Source organism: Cebus imitator, unplaced genomic scaffold, assembly GCF_001604975.1.
Source record: "Cebus imitator isolate Cc_AM_T3 unplaced genomic scaffold, Cebus_imitator-1.0 Scaffold618, whole genome shotgun sequence".
NCBI lineage: Eukaryota > Metazoa > Chordata > Mammalia > Primates > Cebidae > Cebus > Cebus imitator.
This window is the reverse complement of record NW_016107933.1, coordinates 84,259-99,969: the sequence shown is the minus strand read 5'-3', so window position 1 is coordinate 99,969 and position 15,711 is coordinate 84,259. Positions and strand designations below refer to the sequence as shown.

Here is a 15,711-nt window from a genome sequence, read left to right as displayed (position 1 = left end):
TTGAGATGGAGTTTCATTCTTGTTGCCCAGGCTGGAGTGCAATGGCATGACCTTAGCTGTCTGCAACCTCTGCCTCCTGGGTTTAAGCAATTCTCCTGCCTCAGCCTCCAAAGTAGCTGGGATTACAGGCAAGCGCCACCATGCCTGGCTAATTTTTGTTTCGTTTTGTTTGAGCTGGAGTCTTGCTTTGTTGCCCAGGCTAGAGGGCAGTGGTGTGATCTTGGCTCACCGCTTCCTCTGCCTCCTGGGTTCAGGCAATTCTCCTGCCTAGGCCTCCTGAGCAGCTGGGATTACAGGCACATGCCACCACACCCGGCTGATTTTTGTTATTTTTAGTAGAGGCAGGGTTTCACCATGTTGGCCAGGATGGTCTCCAACTCCTGACCTCAAGTGATCCATCTGCCTCAGCCTCCCAAAGCGCTGGGATTACAGGTGTGAGCCACCGCACCCGGCGGGAGTCTCTCTTCCTGATGACCTCAGCCACAGTGCCTTCTGAAATAGTACCACGGGTATGTGCTTCTAGTTCTGTTTGCAGCAGAGTGCATGGCGTGTACCATCATTCCCTCTGCCTGCTCTATTTGCATCTCCCTCACATCCAGCAAGCCTTTCCCTTTACACAGGACTTACTGCTCCCCTGATGATCATCTGGCAATGCCTTCTCTTGGAGTTAACACCTTTGCCAAGGCCGAAGTGGCCTTTGAAGATCAGGCCCTCCTTAGCTCTGGGCTCTTGTCTTTCCTTGGATGTCCTCTACTTTCCTCAAACCTGTCAAAATTGGATTCGGCCTCTGTGGCACTGGGTTTGGAAACATGCTTTGCCCGCATCTTCCAAGGGAGGCACTCAGGCCTGTACTACCTGAGGTAGCCCTGCGGCAGGGTCCAACACTACCTTACGGTTAATTTACTGCCTGTGTCCACTAAAGCTAGGCTGAAGAGGGTAGCCAGGTTAGACATCGGGACGCCTGGGAAGCTCCGGCGTCTTCGGTTTTGGGCAGTGCTGCTAGAAACCACGAACATTACTTATCTCGCAGCGTATGTGCACACCGGGTGACCCAGGGGCCTCGAATGCAGGGTCTCCGCCTGGGGAATGCACGCACTGTTATCAATTCAGCGCTGGGATGATTCAGCGGGAGCCTCCTCCAGCACAGAGGCCGGCGTGCACCAGTGGAGGAGACTGCGCTCGCGAGGCAGTACCTGGCGACCCGTCCTCGTGCCAGGGCTCCAAGGCGTTCCAGGCCCGCCGACCCTGAGGTGGGTAAGGGGTACACAGGGTGCAAGTTCGTTAGGCAAAAGCGGGGTACAGGCGCGAGCCACAGGCACGGGAACCCCCCGCCGACCGGCGCCCTAGGCCCGACGAGGGCAGGCAAGGGGAAGTGCAGGCACACACAGCTGGGACGTGCCCCAGGCACCATCCGGGAGGCTTCGGACGCGGGACGTCCGCAGCCCTGTAGTTTCCAGGACGCTCGGCAATCTGCAGCTGATCAGCTCCGGCCAGCTTTGGGATAAAGGGGAGACAGGCGGCGCGGGGAGTGGGAGCAACTGAAGGCCGCGCTCCTCCTTTCAGGCCGGCCAGGAGCGCGCCGGTAAGACTGGGGGTAAGGGGTAGAAAGATGCCCACCTCATCACAACCCAGAGGTCGGGACTCCAATACGGCCCCATAGGGAACTGGCGCCGCCATTCCCCTCCCCCACGTTGGCGGGTAAGGCTAGAGAACGGTTTCAAGGAAGACGCATGCGCAAGAAACAATTATAAACCGCTGATGCTCCAAGTTCAATATTCGCGGGGAAAGCGCAGGCGCAATAAAAAGCCCGGCGGGTTTATGGGTGGGGGTGCTGAGTCCAAAACGCAGGCGTGTAATAATCTACCAACCGGCGGCAGGCTGATTCTTGAAGTTACGCCTTCGTCAGAGCTCTTTGTGACGCAAGGGGGCGGTGCGAGCAGCCGGCTGCGCGTGCGCAGAGCTCGCACAAAGGGCCTTATTTAGGTTGCGCAGGCGCCTGCTGGCCATTTCGTCTTATCCACGTTGAAGTCGGGAGTCTTGGTGAGTCGTTGTCGGTCCTCCCTAGCCGTCCCTCGACCCCCGTGGGGTCCGTTTTTGCGGGGATTGTTTTCCCCTCGACCTTTTGGAGGGCTGTGGGGATCTTCGCTAGCTGCAGGCAGCCTTCGAGAACCGCACGTTGTTCGCTGAATCCCGACAGCGCCGCTGAGGCCTGCAGGCCGCGCCGAGTCTATTGTGTGAGGAGGCGGAGCGGAAGCGGCCGCCGCCATTTCCTTACTTCCACGCTGGCTCTCGGCCCCGGACCCCGGGGTTCGGGGCGCCGACATCTGCTCCCCAGAGCAGCTTTGGGGGTCCGGTTGCTGGCTAAGGACGTGTTGGGTGTTGGAGTCGCCTGGGTGTGGGTGCGTCCGCCTGGTTTTTGCTCTGTAGGGCGGGCGGCACAGGCCCGGGGTGGCACATCGGGGGCGGAGCACAGCTTAATGGGCGCGCTCAGGTCTGGTCCTCTTCCCCGCCTTGCAGTTTGTTTCGACGCCGGACCGTGTAAGAGACAATGATGTTGGGCACCGAAGGTGGAGAGGGATTCGTGGTGAAGGTCCGGGGGTTGCCCTGGTCTTGCTCGGCTGATGAAGTGCAGAGGTTTTTTTCTGGTGAGTTAACTAGGACGCGGGAGTTCCAAGTTCGAGGCCTGGGCGGGCGGGCTGGCGGGCTGCCGGGCTGGGGCGGGGCGGGCCGGACTGGACTCGGGGCGCCCCCTGGCGTGGCGCGCGTAACTGCAGTTCCCGCTGTGCTGTTCGCGCCCTGCCGACCGCTGTTACGCAATGGAAATTTCGAAAGCCGCGCCGCTTTCCTGTCCCTTGGAGTGCTGCCGATCTGGTAGACTTGTTTTCTTTACTTGCCTTTGAACACCAGTTGTTCTTTTATGGGTTTTTTTTTTGAGTTCTTGGCTCACTACGATTAGGGTTGAAGCGATTCTCCTGCCGCAGCCTCCGGAATAGCTGTGTGTGTGTCACTATGCCTGGCTAACTTCTTGTATTATTATTATTTTTTTTAAAAGACGGGGTTTCACCATGTTGGTCGGGCTGGTCTTGAACTCCCGACCTCAGGTGATCCGCCCGGCCAACTTTTTGTATTTTTAGTAGAGACGGGGGTTTCACTGTATTGGCCAGGCCGGTCTCGAACCCCCAAAGTGCTTGGGATTACAGGCGTGAGCCACTGCTACCTATCTGGGTGTCTCTTGGAAAGGATAAATTGGCATAGATGGGATTTCTTCTTGAATCTTGAGAAAATCTCCCGAGTGATTAGACAAATAGTAATGTTTTGGAATATCTTGAAGTGTAACCTCTTGTTTACAGTTTGGTGTTACCTTGAAAATGAGCATTCTCCTTCGGAAAGTTAGTGTCACTTCTTCATTTCAGCTTTCCTAATCAAAATTCGGTAATTGAAGGGTGTTTGCTCGTCTAGTTCTTGATATGGCTCACTATACAGTTGAAGACGCTGAAGCCCAGGGAAGTTTTTTTGCCTGTGTAAATTTTTTTGCAGTACAGTTTTCCTGAGTGTTTTCTGTCAGAATGCACTTGTTCCCAGTATTAGACTGGGGGAAAGAAATTAGACTGATGAAATTCTATTTGGATGAAATTGACAGCTTTTGGCAAGACCTTTGTAGTGTTGACTTACTATCTGAATTTCGCATTGGTAACGGGAAACGACCTGTAAAACAAGAACCAAGCACACTGGAAGCCACCTTGCAGGGGGCAACACTGGGTTTGGCTTCAGCTTTGCAACTTGGAGCATTTTAGCTTGGTAACACTGATTCCCTTTCAGGTTAGTATTGGGCCTGCAATTTGGATTTGAATGAAAAACCGTAATGTGGCTGCCGGTAAAGTAAAACTGACAAATGCACCAGACCAAAACAACTCAGAACGAAGTATGTTTGCCCATAAAGTCACAAAGTACGGACTTGATAATATTCTGAGAAATTGTTAAAGGATGTGTGATGGAGACATGAGTAACAAGGACTAAAGAGAGAAATTCATTCTGTAACTGCTTTGAATGTTGGATGTTGTTGATGGGTTGGAAATACATCACCTTGGGAATGAGATTTCTTTTTTAATTGGAGTTCCAGGAGTTGGTAATATCGTGCTCATTATAGGCTTCACAAGTTAATGTAATTTGTGGTGGGGACATGGAATAGGCGTTTCATCTGTGTCACCCAGAGGTGGTTTTAGGTTTTAAATTCTGTATTAACGGTTGTTTTCTTTCCAGACTGCAAAATTCAAAATGGGGCTCAAGGTATTCGTTTCATCTACACCAGAGAAGGCAGACCGAGTGGCGAGGCTTTTGTTGAACTTGAATCAGAAGATGAAGTCAAATTGGCCCTGAAAAAAGACAGAGAAACTATGGGACACAGATATGTTGAAGGTTTGATTTACATTGCCCTAGTAACAGTAAATAAAGCATTGCACATAGAGGTCTTACCCCTTCTGAATTTTAGGTATTTGACCGCATGGAAATGGTCATCTAAGGGAGTTTGTGGCAGCTCTTCCTAGCTTATCTAAAGACCCAGGAAGTCTGAACTTTGATATCTAATTTTCCAAAATTGACTAATTCTAAGCACCTCTTTCAGTATTCAAGTCAAACAACGTTGAAATGGATTGGGTGTTGAAGCATACTGGTCCAAATAGTCCTGACACGGCCAATGATGGCTTTGTACGTCTTAGAGGACTTCCCTTTGGATGTAGCAAGGAAGAAATTGTTCAGTTCTTCTCAGGTATGTAGTCCTGTTTGTTGCTGAGCAGTGAGTTTTGGCTAGCTTCTGGCAAGGTGATTTAATAGACCTTAAGTTGAGCAGCTTAGGTCTTTCAATAGGTTGTAAATTTATGCCAGTGAATTAATATTTTCTTCCTAGAGACTTTCAAATAATTTAAGCCCATCTTAAAGGTGGAAATGAAGTACTTCCAAAATGTTAACTTTGCCTATATTTAGTATTATAGTTCAGAGTAGATCTTTCATTGAGGATTGCCCTCAACAGCTTAACTACTTTCCTCACATTGCTGTCCAGCTAAGTACCTCAAGTTAAAGGTAAGATCCCTTAACATCAGATTAGTATGATGAATTAGGTTGTTGTAAGTTATGGCAGGTGTCTTTGTTGCAAGAGACACTTGGGTTATGGGACCAGAAACATCTCTAATGGTCTAATTCTTTTTAATGCAAAAGTCTATTATGAAAGACTTGGTTTAACCAGTGTGTTACAAACTTACTGAAAATCAGACGTAGTGAGAGTAGTTTGAATGCTTGTAGTTTCCCTGTCTGAAGTAACAAGTGTTTTGAAATTGTTCCTGGGCCTAAAGTATTTGAATGTTTTTATGCTGAAGAGTTAAGATGCATGTATAACAGAATGTTAGATATCTTATATTTTAAGTATTAATATTTATGATGTGATAAACTGGAAGCAAGAAATCCTTTCATGGTTTATTGTTGTATGTTAGAAATTTATACATGTATAAAGTCCTAATGTCAGAATTTTAAAAATGAAGTCTGTTTTGTTTTTAATCTAAATTGGTGAGAATTGAATGCTATCTGTCAACGTTAAATATGAACATAATTTCATATCTTCTAGGAAAGTGCTTTAAGTCCTTTTTGTAAGCTTGGGAATGTATCCACGGAAAGGATTTTTCATAGACGGAATTTCCAGAAGTGAATCATACTACTGTTAGAGCATAAGCAAGCATGATTGTGCTGTGTAGATCAGTTTTGTTGAAAATTTAGATTGTTATGTTTGTCAATTATAATTTAATGTTTCAGTTTTTATATGAAATGTTTAAATGTGTACCTTTTTTTTAAAACTTGAAGTTCCAATAACTTAAAGCATTGAAATATAAAATGAGGTAAAAGGTGTTTTGAATTTAGTAAAACTGTTATTTAATGCTTAAAACTTAATTGAATTCTTGTATAATTCTCAACATTAAGTTGTATTGATACGTGTTCTTAAGTTGTTTAATTCTTAATGCATCCTGTGTTCAGCAAGTTGGTTTTTTAAAAATATATACTGTACCATGGGTGTGTTAAGAATAATTATATTTTGTATAATGGAACTTCATATTATTGAAATGCATATTTAAAGAGTACTTGTTGAAAGCATACCATTCACCTAAAGTTAAAAATTCTGGTTTATTTAAAGCTATAAGAAGAATCATTTCTGGGCTTGTGATGTTAATATTGCCCCCCTACTGGGGTTATTTGTCCTTGGGTTGAAGGGTTGGAAATCGTGCCAAATGGGATAACATTGCCGGTGGACTTCCAGGGGAGGAGTACGGGGGAGGCCTTCGTGCAGTTTGCTTCACAGGAAATAGCTGAAAAGGCTCTAAAGAAACACAAGGAAAGAATAGGGCACAGGTGGGGATGGATGGTTGGTTGGATATGTCACTTTTCTTATGGTAAACAGTTAAATCCATATTCTCTCTGCTTAAAAAAGGAAATTAATGTTTTGTAGTCCTAGTTAATTGATGTTTTGCCATGATTTCTAGACTTTTCCTATGTCAGAATCCCATGTCACATGCAAACTAAATTTTAGGTTTAAAATTTGTCCCTAGTTAATTGGTCTACTTTACAATTTTGTGAGCCTTATTAACCCCAGTAGAGTTGAGAGACTATGGCTTTAAAAAATTAATGCAAACCTGGCTTTAGCTGTAATAACACCAACCTAGCAAATTAATATTACCATAAGAAAATGTGATACTTTCTGATCTTGTTTTTAAAGTTGAAATGCAACAAACTTTTTCTTGCTGTATATAAATATTCTGCATAGTATTAATAAGCATAGCTTTCAAGAAATTGTCACAAAAGGTTTTATTCTCTTTGCTTGTGACTATTTTTCATTGAAGCATGCGCTTACCTATGCTGATTCTTACTTAAAAGCATAGGCTGGGGTATTAATTGGCGAAAGGAAATGTGTAGTGTGGGCTAGACTGTTGGTGGAGGCTGGCTTTTTAGCCCACTTGCTATACATGCTGCCAATGGATTTAAGACGTGAAATGTTGAAAGTTGAGTGGAATTATTTCCCTCCTAAAACATTCATATGTAGTACTCCTCTCTACCCCTAAGGTTGGGCTCTGCCTCAGAGGAGTGAGTTTTTTTTTTTCCTATAAAGTATACATTAAGTCTTACTATTGAGTGAATTTCTGGTCATTGCCTATACAAATATAAGAAATCTGGCTCTAAGTATTAGTCAGTTTCATGGCTGTGACTAGGTTGTTTTCTTGTATAACTAAATACCTGTATAAAATGAACTAATGTTCTCTCTCCCCTCCCTACCCCTTCCTTACAAACAATGCTTTAGGTATATTGAAATCTTTAAGAGCAGTAGAGCTGAAGTTAGAACTCACTATGACCCACCACGAAAGCTTATGGCCATGCAGCGGCCAGGTCCCTATGACAGACCTGGGGCTGGCAGAGGATATAACAGCATTGGCAGAGGAGCAGGCTTTGAAAGGATGAGGCGTGGTGCTTATGGTGGAGGTACGTGAGGATTCATAAGGTTTGGCAAGTCGGTTCCTTTTGTGTAGATGTTTTATTTGATTGATGGTACTTTTTTTTTTTGTCTTTCAGGCTATGGAGGCTATGACGATTACAATGGCTATAATGATGGCTATGGATTTGGGTCAGATAGATTTGGAAGAGGTAAGGTAAGAATTGAATTTCTCAGTTGAAGGATGCTTACACTCTTGTCCATCTAGACCTCAATTACTGTTTTTCAGGAATGTCTGATCACAGATACGGGGATGGTGGCTCTACTTTCCAGAGCACAACAGGACACTGTGTACACATGCGAGGATTACCTTACAGAGCTACTGAGAATGACATTTACAATGTAAGTGTAAGATGCACTCACAAGTCAGTATTTCAGTATGACAGTAAATGTCTGAACTTTATTGTACTATAAAGAGAACACCACGAACTTTTAGTTTCACTTTGTAACATTAGAAAGTTGATTCAGTTTTTTGAACTGCCTTGTGTTGTAGTTTTTTTCACCACTCAATCCTGTGAGAGTACACATTGAAATTGGTCCTGATGGCAGAGTAACTGGTGAAGCAGATGTCGAGTTTGCAACTCATGAAGATGCTGTGGCAGCTATGTCAAAAGACAAAGCAAATATGCGTAAGTGTGATTGAGCATTTATGGGCTCGCTCTTAGGTGATTGTGTGACTAACATTTACAATAGAGGAATAGAAAAATAAGAATATGTGAGAAGTTTCCTTTCCAGTAATAGATTGATTCTTGGGGTACACGGGGGTGGGGTGTGTTAAAGGTTTGGTTTTTAAAAATGAGTTTAACAGATTTGTGATAACACATCTCACATCTTGAAGTATATATCCTTTATTGACTATAGATGAATATGTAAAGCCTAGATTTTGAAGTTAAAGATCACCTAAGAGAAGTAGCTAGAGTTTTCTTTGCCAAAGTATTTGAAGTTCATAGATCTGCTTGTTTAAAAAGTGCTTATACTGTTTCTTTCACCAACAAACATTTTCAAACTTTTTTTTTCTCATTTCAGAGCACAGATATGTAGAACTCTTCTTGAATTCTACAGCAGGAGCAAGCGGTGGTGCTTACGGTAGCCAAATGCTAGGAGGCATGGGTTTGTGTAAATATCACTTTAGTGTCCTTTTTTTAAGCTAACCTTGTATGCCTTTTCTCTCATTTCAGAACACAGATATGTAGAACTCTTCTTGAATTCTACAGCAGGAGCAAGCGGTGGTGCTTATGGTAGCCAAATGATGGGAGGCATGGGCTTGTGTAAATATCGTTAGTTTTTTTAAAAACCAAAACGTTTATATCTGTATAAGTTAATTGTAAGTTAAGTTAATCTGTTTTATGAATTTAGCATAACAAACTTAGGCAAAGAAAGCAGTTTCTTGATATTTGAATGAATTTTTGTATCTGGCTTACTTAAACCTTGTGTGTTATGAAGTTGCTTAGGATAGATAATTCAAATTAGATTTAGGTACTCTTGGGGGAGGGGCCTATGGAGTGAGATTACTGAAATTTTCTGAGTATAAAATTTAAAATAGCAAAACAGGATTAAGATAAATTTGGGAATAATTAGGTGTTCACTGATAAACCTTTATATTGACATACCTTGATATATCAAACTAAAGGGGAAACCCCACTAAATCCAGTCAAGCAATTTCATAAGATCTTCACAGAATGCCTCTACTAATGGAATCATGTGAATTTTAGTCCTGCTGATGTGTATACCGTTAGCACTTTGGTTTATAAATATTTGATTAGCTCAAATGATGGATAGAAGGGGAGCCTGGTTATAGACAATAGGCAGGAGGAGGCAGAGGGTTATAGTAATGGAAGATCAAGACTGGAAAATCATAGATATAGAATTACAAGCCCGGTACCACCAGGTACCACATTACATAAGGAGCAAGGTTCTAATGTTTTCTTAACTTAACAGCAAACCAGTCCAGTTACGGTGGCCCAGCCAGCCAGCAGCTGAGTGGTGGTTATGGAGGCGGCTATGGTGGCCAGAGCAGCATGAGTGGATACGGTAAGTGTTTTTTTTTAATAGACTTAGAGTAAGTTTTAGGCAGGTTTGTTTTTTTAGTTGGGAATACATGCAGGCTCCATTTTGGTGAAATTGGGTTGTTAAATGTATGCTTTCAATCCAAATGTAACTTTTTCTAGTTTAATTTTCGGAAACAATCATTGGGAGGGGGAAGTGTTTGTGAATTAAAAACTAGTCATTGCAGCTTTGGAATACTGTCGAGCCAGAAAACATCTGCCTCCATTTATTAAAACATTAAAGTTGTTCACTTTTTTGTCTTTTGGTTAGCATTAAATCAATTTTAGATGGAGGGAGAATTTTAAATAGAATGGTGGTTGGGTTCAGGACCGTATTTATTAGTCAGTTAACCTAGGATTGGTTTTATTTTTTTCAATTGGTCTAAAGAATGGTGATTTTGGTCTTATAGTCTTACCCTACAAAATCCTTTTGCAGACCAAGTTTTACAGGAAAACTCCAGTGATTTTCAATCAAACATTGCATAGGTAAATATTTTCTCAAAAAATATAATTTAAATTCCCAATAGCAAATACTGATGTTGTAATAACACTTTCTATAGCAGTCAATGGCTCTGACTTAACTCAACGGAGGCTGCCATTTGGGCACAGTGAGTTGCCTTTAGTCCAACTTAGTTGTCTCACTTTTGCCCACCATGAGTAGGAAAAGCAAGAGATTTCCCCTGTGCTCCCTATTCTCATGTCATTTGAGGGACACACTGTGAATGTTTATGGTAAATTTTTTTTTAAATGCCTTGTATAGCTTTAAAAATATGAAGTAATTTTGCAATTTTTGAAAAACACTAGTTTTCCTTTAAACTTAATTTTTCACGTTGATTCTGAAGAATTTCGTTAAAAATGGTAGCACAAGAGTCTGGCAAGTTGGTACTGCAGAGAAAAGGGGTTAATTGAGACTTGTTTGGAGTCGGGATTCCCCTTTCCCAAACATGCTTCTCGCCACTTGGACAGCAGCCATTTATACTAGTATACTTTTTAAACTTTTTCTTGGAATACTATATTTTATTTGACTGATAGTCTGACATTATTCCTAACTTGTCAAATTGGTCTCTTTGCAGGTAGCCAAGGAGCAATGAACAGCAGCTACTACAGTAGTGGAAGCCGTGCATCTATGGGCGTGAACGGAATGGGAGGGATGTCTAGCATGTCCAGTATGAGTGGTGGATGGGGAATGTAATTGATTGATCCTGATCACTGACTCTTGGTCAACTTTTTTTAAAGAAAAAAACAAAACTTCAGTTTAGCAGTTTCTGCAATACAAGCTTGTGATTTATGCTTTCTCTCTGAGTGGAAATCAGGATTGTTATGAAGACTTAAGGCTCAGTATTTTGGAATACAATACTTAACCTAGGATGTAACAGTGAAGCTGAGTAAACTATAACTGTTAAACAAGTTCCAGCTTTTCTCAAGTTAGTTATATTGTAGGATATACTTAAGCAGTAAGCGTATTTAGGTAAAAGCAGTTGAATTATGTTAAGTGTTACCCTTTGCATTGAACACTGTTCAGATGCATGTTGAAAGACATGCTTTTTTTTTTTTTTTTTTTTTTTTTAAACTCAATATAGGAGCTGTGTCTACAATTAAAAGTGAAACATTTTGGCATGTTTGTTAATTCTAGTTTCATTTAATAACCTGTAAGGCACGTAAGTTTAAGCTTTTTTTAAGTTAATGGGAAAAAATTGAGACGCAATACCAGTTCTTTAGGATTTTGGTCTTGGTGTTTGTATGAAATTCTGAGACCTTGATTTAAATCTTTCATTGTATTGTGATTTCCTTTTAGGTATATTGCGCTAAGTGAAACTTGTCAAATAAATCCTCCTTTTAAAAACTGCACTGTCTTTGCTTCAGTGTCATGTGGACTCAGTCTTGGTGCTCTGTGCCCACCTGGGGACTAGGGCTACATTTCTGGCTGTGGCAGAGAGGCTTGGTAGCTGAGGCTGTTGTATAGAGGTCTCCAGACTTCCCTCCAGTGCAACTTAAGGTAAACTCAGCTTTGGGGGGGCCCTTGTGGAAGAGGCTGTATGTCATTTGGCTGCACAGGACCTGATTGAACTGCCTATAACTTGTTAAGCACTTGGCACGGGAGGCACCTGTGCCCTCACTGCATGGCCTGCATGTCTAGGAGGGCTTCGTGCATGGCTGGGAAGTGCCAGAGGCAAGGGAGGTGTGATGAATATGCGGGTGTCTTCTAGAAGGAGCCAGCTCACAGATTTGTGGTGTAGTCTCAATATCATCTCAGACTGGATTGCAGTGGCAGTGTTAGCTCACTGCGACCACCACCTCCTGGGCTCAAGCAATTGTTTCAGCCTCTCAAGTAGCTGGGGTTACAGGTGTCTGCCTGCCAACACACTTGGCTAATTTTTGTATTTTTAATTGAGACACGGGGTTTCACCAGGCTGGTCTCCCAACTCTGACCTAAGGGGGCCTCCTAAAATGCTGGGATTACAGGCATGAGCCATCATGCCCAGCCTTCACAGATGGTTTTCAAATCGAGGTTGTAAACTGTATTTTTGGCTAATTTCTAAAAATCAGTTCCACTTGGGATCAAAATTCCATGTAAACCTTTTCAGGTAGAATGATAGTAGTGATTGAGAGCAAACATGACTAGTTTAAATGAACCCTTCAAATGTATCCCCGTTGTGGTAGTTCGGAGCGCCAACATTATGCTAGCAAGTATTAAAGTTGCTTTAAAGCAACTTGAAAAGTGTGATTGCAGAGTTCCTTCAGTAAATGCTTAGGGGCACTGCAGTTTGGGAACTGCCACTACTCTTTCATCCCTTTAGATTCAAGTCCCTGATAATGAAATTAGAAAGTAGAGTCCAAGCTAGGCTGTCACATAACAGGCTTGTGCCCTTTAAAGCAAAGTGTGGATAAGTTTTCTCTTTTCCTTTGGTTTACACAAAAGCTTTTGAGTTTGTTTTTGGGATAGGGCTAGGTAGGGTGGACAGAGTGGGGCTTAGTGTTGGTTGTTAACCATCTGCCCACAGAAGCAGCGCATGCAGGAGACATGGACGGGGAGGGCCTTAACAGGACTGGAAATCACTGGAGGGAAAGGTCTGGAATGTATTGTTTTGTCCTAGGCATGTCTAGAGAGAGCAGCAGTTCTCAGTGGGTAGGCAGTGTTGAGAGTTGTGCAGCTGTGTTCTAAGCCTGGTACTGTGCCTGAGATCTTATTGGGTTAATGTAGTTTGGTACTGAGGCTTGAGAAAGCTTGAAGGTTCCTTATCTGGGTCCTTTAGTTAATTGGTACATTTAGGGATAACACTTGCCCTGTTAGAGAAGGGACTAATAAGTTGGAACTTGCAGTAAGGTTAAGCTAAATCCAGAGCCCTATGGCTTTTAAGAAATGAGTCTAGGCCAGGCGCAGTGGCTGACACCTGTAATCTCAACACTTTGGGAGGCTGAAGTGGGTGGATCACCTGAGATTTGGTGCACACTGATAAATCTCAGCTACTGGGAGACTGAGGCAGGAGAATAGCTTGGACCTGGGAGGTGGAGGTTGCAGTGAGCTGAGATCTTGCCACTGCACTCTAGTCTGGGTGACAAGTGAAACTGTCCAAAAAAAAAAAAAGCTGGATGTGGTGTCTCATACCTATAATACCAATTCCAGCATTTTGGAGTCTGAGGTGGGTGGATTATCTGAGGTTGGGAGTTTGAGACCAGCCTGACCAACATGGAGAAACCCAGTCTCTACTAAAAATACAAAATAAGCTGGGTGTGGTGGCATATGCCTGTAATCCCAGCTACTCTGGAGGCTGAGGCAGGAGAATCGCTTGAACCCAGGAGGCGGAGGTTGAAGTAAGCTGAGATTGTGCCATTGCACTCCAGCCTGGGTGGGCAACAAGAGCAAAACTTCATCTCAGAAAGGAGTCTAGAAACATTACGGTTCTTTGGAATCTTGTGCTCCATAGCTTGTCTGCAGTGACTCAACCTCCTGACCCTGTCAGCTGGAATCTGCATTTTATTTTTTTTGAGATGGAGTTTTGCTCGTTGCCCAGGCTGGAGTGCATGGTGCAAACTTGGCTCATTGCAACCTCCGCCTCTTGGGTTCAAGCAATTGCCCTGCCTCAGCCTCCTGAGTAGCTGGGATTACAAGTGCCTGCTGCCAGGCCCAGCTCATTTTTTTGGTATTTTTAGTAGAGACAGGGTTTCATCATTGGCCAGGCTTGTTGGAAACTCCTGATCTCAGGGGATCCACCCACCTTGGCCTCCCTAAAAGTGTTGAGATCACAGACGTGAGCCACTGTCGCCGGCCAGAATCTGCTTTTTAAACAAAACCCTGACCACTCACCCCTAATTCAGTCGACATGGGAAGCACTGCCGTAGAATGTCCCTCATTTCTCAGGCTGGGTAAAGGTTACCACCTTTACTAAACTTTGGAACCTCCAATCCCTGGTCTAGTAAAGGTACTACGGAGAAAATTGAGACTTGTTTAGAGTCAGGATTCCCCCTTTCCCAAACATGCTTCTTGCCACCTGGACAGCAGCCATTTGTACTTGTATACAGGGGATCACCAGATTGCCTAAGGAGGTGTGAACAGGCCCAGGTCGGAAATGGAACAGGTCAAAACTCCCGTGCTGATCAGTAGTGGGATTGTGCCTGTGAAAAGCCACTGCACTCAAACCTGGGCAACATAGTGAGACCCAATCTCTTTAATTAAAAAAAAAAAAAAAAAAGGGCTGGGAGCCTGAGGCCTGGATTTAGTGAGGGTAGAGAGCCTGTGGGAAGTGAAGGTAGGGTGGTGAGCAAGATGTATATATACAGGTTATTGGTCGACTTACGACCTATGTAACTTACAACCATTCAACTTTATGACCACAATCGCTAGCCACGACTGCTCCGCGTCTGGTAGCGCAAACGTTGCCCAGCTGGGCACATGACAGTGCGGACCAGCTTCCGGCAGCACTACCATCTCCACGTGCATATAGCCTACTCAACTTATGACCAAATCGTGTTATGACTGGTCTGTCGGAACCAATCGTGGACGTAAGTCGAGCACTAGCTGTAGAAGGTGGATAAGGATGAGGCCTGGAAGATTGTTGGTTGGTTGTATTTGACAATGCACTTCTCTCTACCCTAACAGAGCTCTAGGCCACTGGCTCCTGTGGGGTTAGGGCTCTGAGGGAGGGACTGGAAGCCAGTTCTAGCACTATGTTAATGGCTCACACGTGTAATCCCAGCACTTCTAGGTGGGCGGATCACAAGGTCAGGAGTTCCAGACCAGCCCGGTCAACACAGTGAAACCCCATCTCTACTAAAAATACAAAAAAAAAAAAGCCGGGCATGGTGGTGGGCACCTGTAATTGTAATCCCAGCTACTCGGAGGCTGAGGCTGAAATCACTCCACCACACTCCAACCTGGGTGACTGAGCGAGACTGTCTCAAAAACAGAGTGGCTGCCTGGCAAATGCTTTTCCACAGGTGTCTCTGTCACCAATCACACTCTCCCAATTACATACGTGAACTACTCTTGGACTTTGTCAGCAGGCTTAGGGGTCACTTCCTCTGCCAGTTGCTGGCAGGCTGACACTGCAAATTGCTTTGGGCTCACCAGGCACAGTCCTGCAGGCTCTGGGACAGCACCAGCAGCCTCCTGCTCACACTGGGCTTGGACCTCTGCGTGAGGGGCTGCTCCAAGGCTGCAGGTGAGGGTGTGATGGAAGTTGACACAAGCTTCTGCATGTACCAGAGTGAAAAATAAATGATTTTATTGTAGGGCCAATGATAGGTATTCTCAAGGGCATGAAATGGCAGATCTCTTGACTGAAGCAGAGAAGGCACACTGCCAAGACCCCCCATGTGTGTCAAACACCGTGCACAAATCAGGTTTTTAGAAGGGAAGTGGGAGAGGAAAATTGATTACTCATTAGCAGAACTGAACTGCAAAATAGGTTAAATTCTTTGAAAAGTGGGCCGGGCGCGGTGGCTCAAGTCTGTAATCCCAGCACTGTGGGAGGCCGAGGCGGGTGGATCACGAGGTCAAGAGATCGAGACCATCCTGGTCAACAAGGTGAAACCCCATCTCTACTAAAAATACAAAAAATTAGCTGGGCATGGTGGCATGTGCTTGTAATCCCAGCGACTCAGGAGGCTGAGGCAGGAGAATTGCCTGAACCCAGGAGGCGGAGG

The 15,711-nt window shown here is 44.1% G+C and overlaps 1 protein-coding gene across 13 annotated transcripts; it reads left to right on the top strand.

Annotated features, from left to right (window-relative positions):
* Positions 1–1,059: 1,059 nt before the first annotated feature.
* Positions 1,060–11,415, top strand: HNRNPH1 (heterogeneous nuclear ribonucleoprotein H1). 13 transcript variants are annotated; one of them, XM_037734442.1, is made up of 14 exons: positions 1,060–1,362; positions 2,518–2,645; positions 4,261–4,416; positions 4,622–4,765; positions 6,252–6,390; positions 7,334–7,512; positions 7,603–7,674; positions 7,731–7,864; positions 8,016–8,151; positions 8,549–8,608; positions 8,701–8,790; positions 9,461–9,553; positions 10,004–10,053; positions 10,641–11,415. In XM_037734442.1, exons 2-13 carry the CDS (start codon positions 2,549–2,551, stop codon positions 10,051–10,053), a joined length of 1,350 nt encoding a protein of 449 aa, XP_037590370.1. In that variant the 5' UTR covers positions 1,060–1,362; positions 2,518–2,548; the 3' UTR covers positions 10,641–11,415. The 13 variants fall into 13 exon arrangements, with proteins under 13 accessions (XP_037590370.1, XP_037590368.1, XP_017372594.1 ...); XM_017517109.2 differs by lacking the exon at positions 1,060–1,362 and adding an exon at positions 1,941–2,040; XM_037734443.1 differs by lacking the exon at positions 1,060–1,362 and adding an exon at positions 2,266–2,393.
* Positions 11,416–15,711: the final 4,296 nt, after the last annotated feature.

Excerpts from the sequence above, each read along its gene's own strand:
- HNRNPH1 (XM_037734440.1), top strand. The coding sequence starts at position 2,549 with ATGATGTTGGGCACCGAAGGTGGAGAGGGATTCGTGGTGAAGGTCCGG. Across the intron at positions 2,646-4,260 it reads AGTGCAGAGGTTTTTTTCTG|ACTGCAAAATTCAAAATGGG; the intron begins GTGAGTTAACTA and ends TTTTCTTTCCAG. Across the intron at positions 4,417-4,621 it reads GGGACACAGATATGTTGAAG|TATTCAAGTCAAACAACGTT; the intron begins GTTTGATTTACA and ends CACCTCTTTCAG.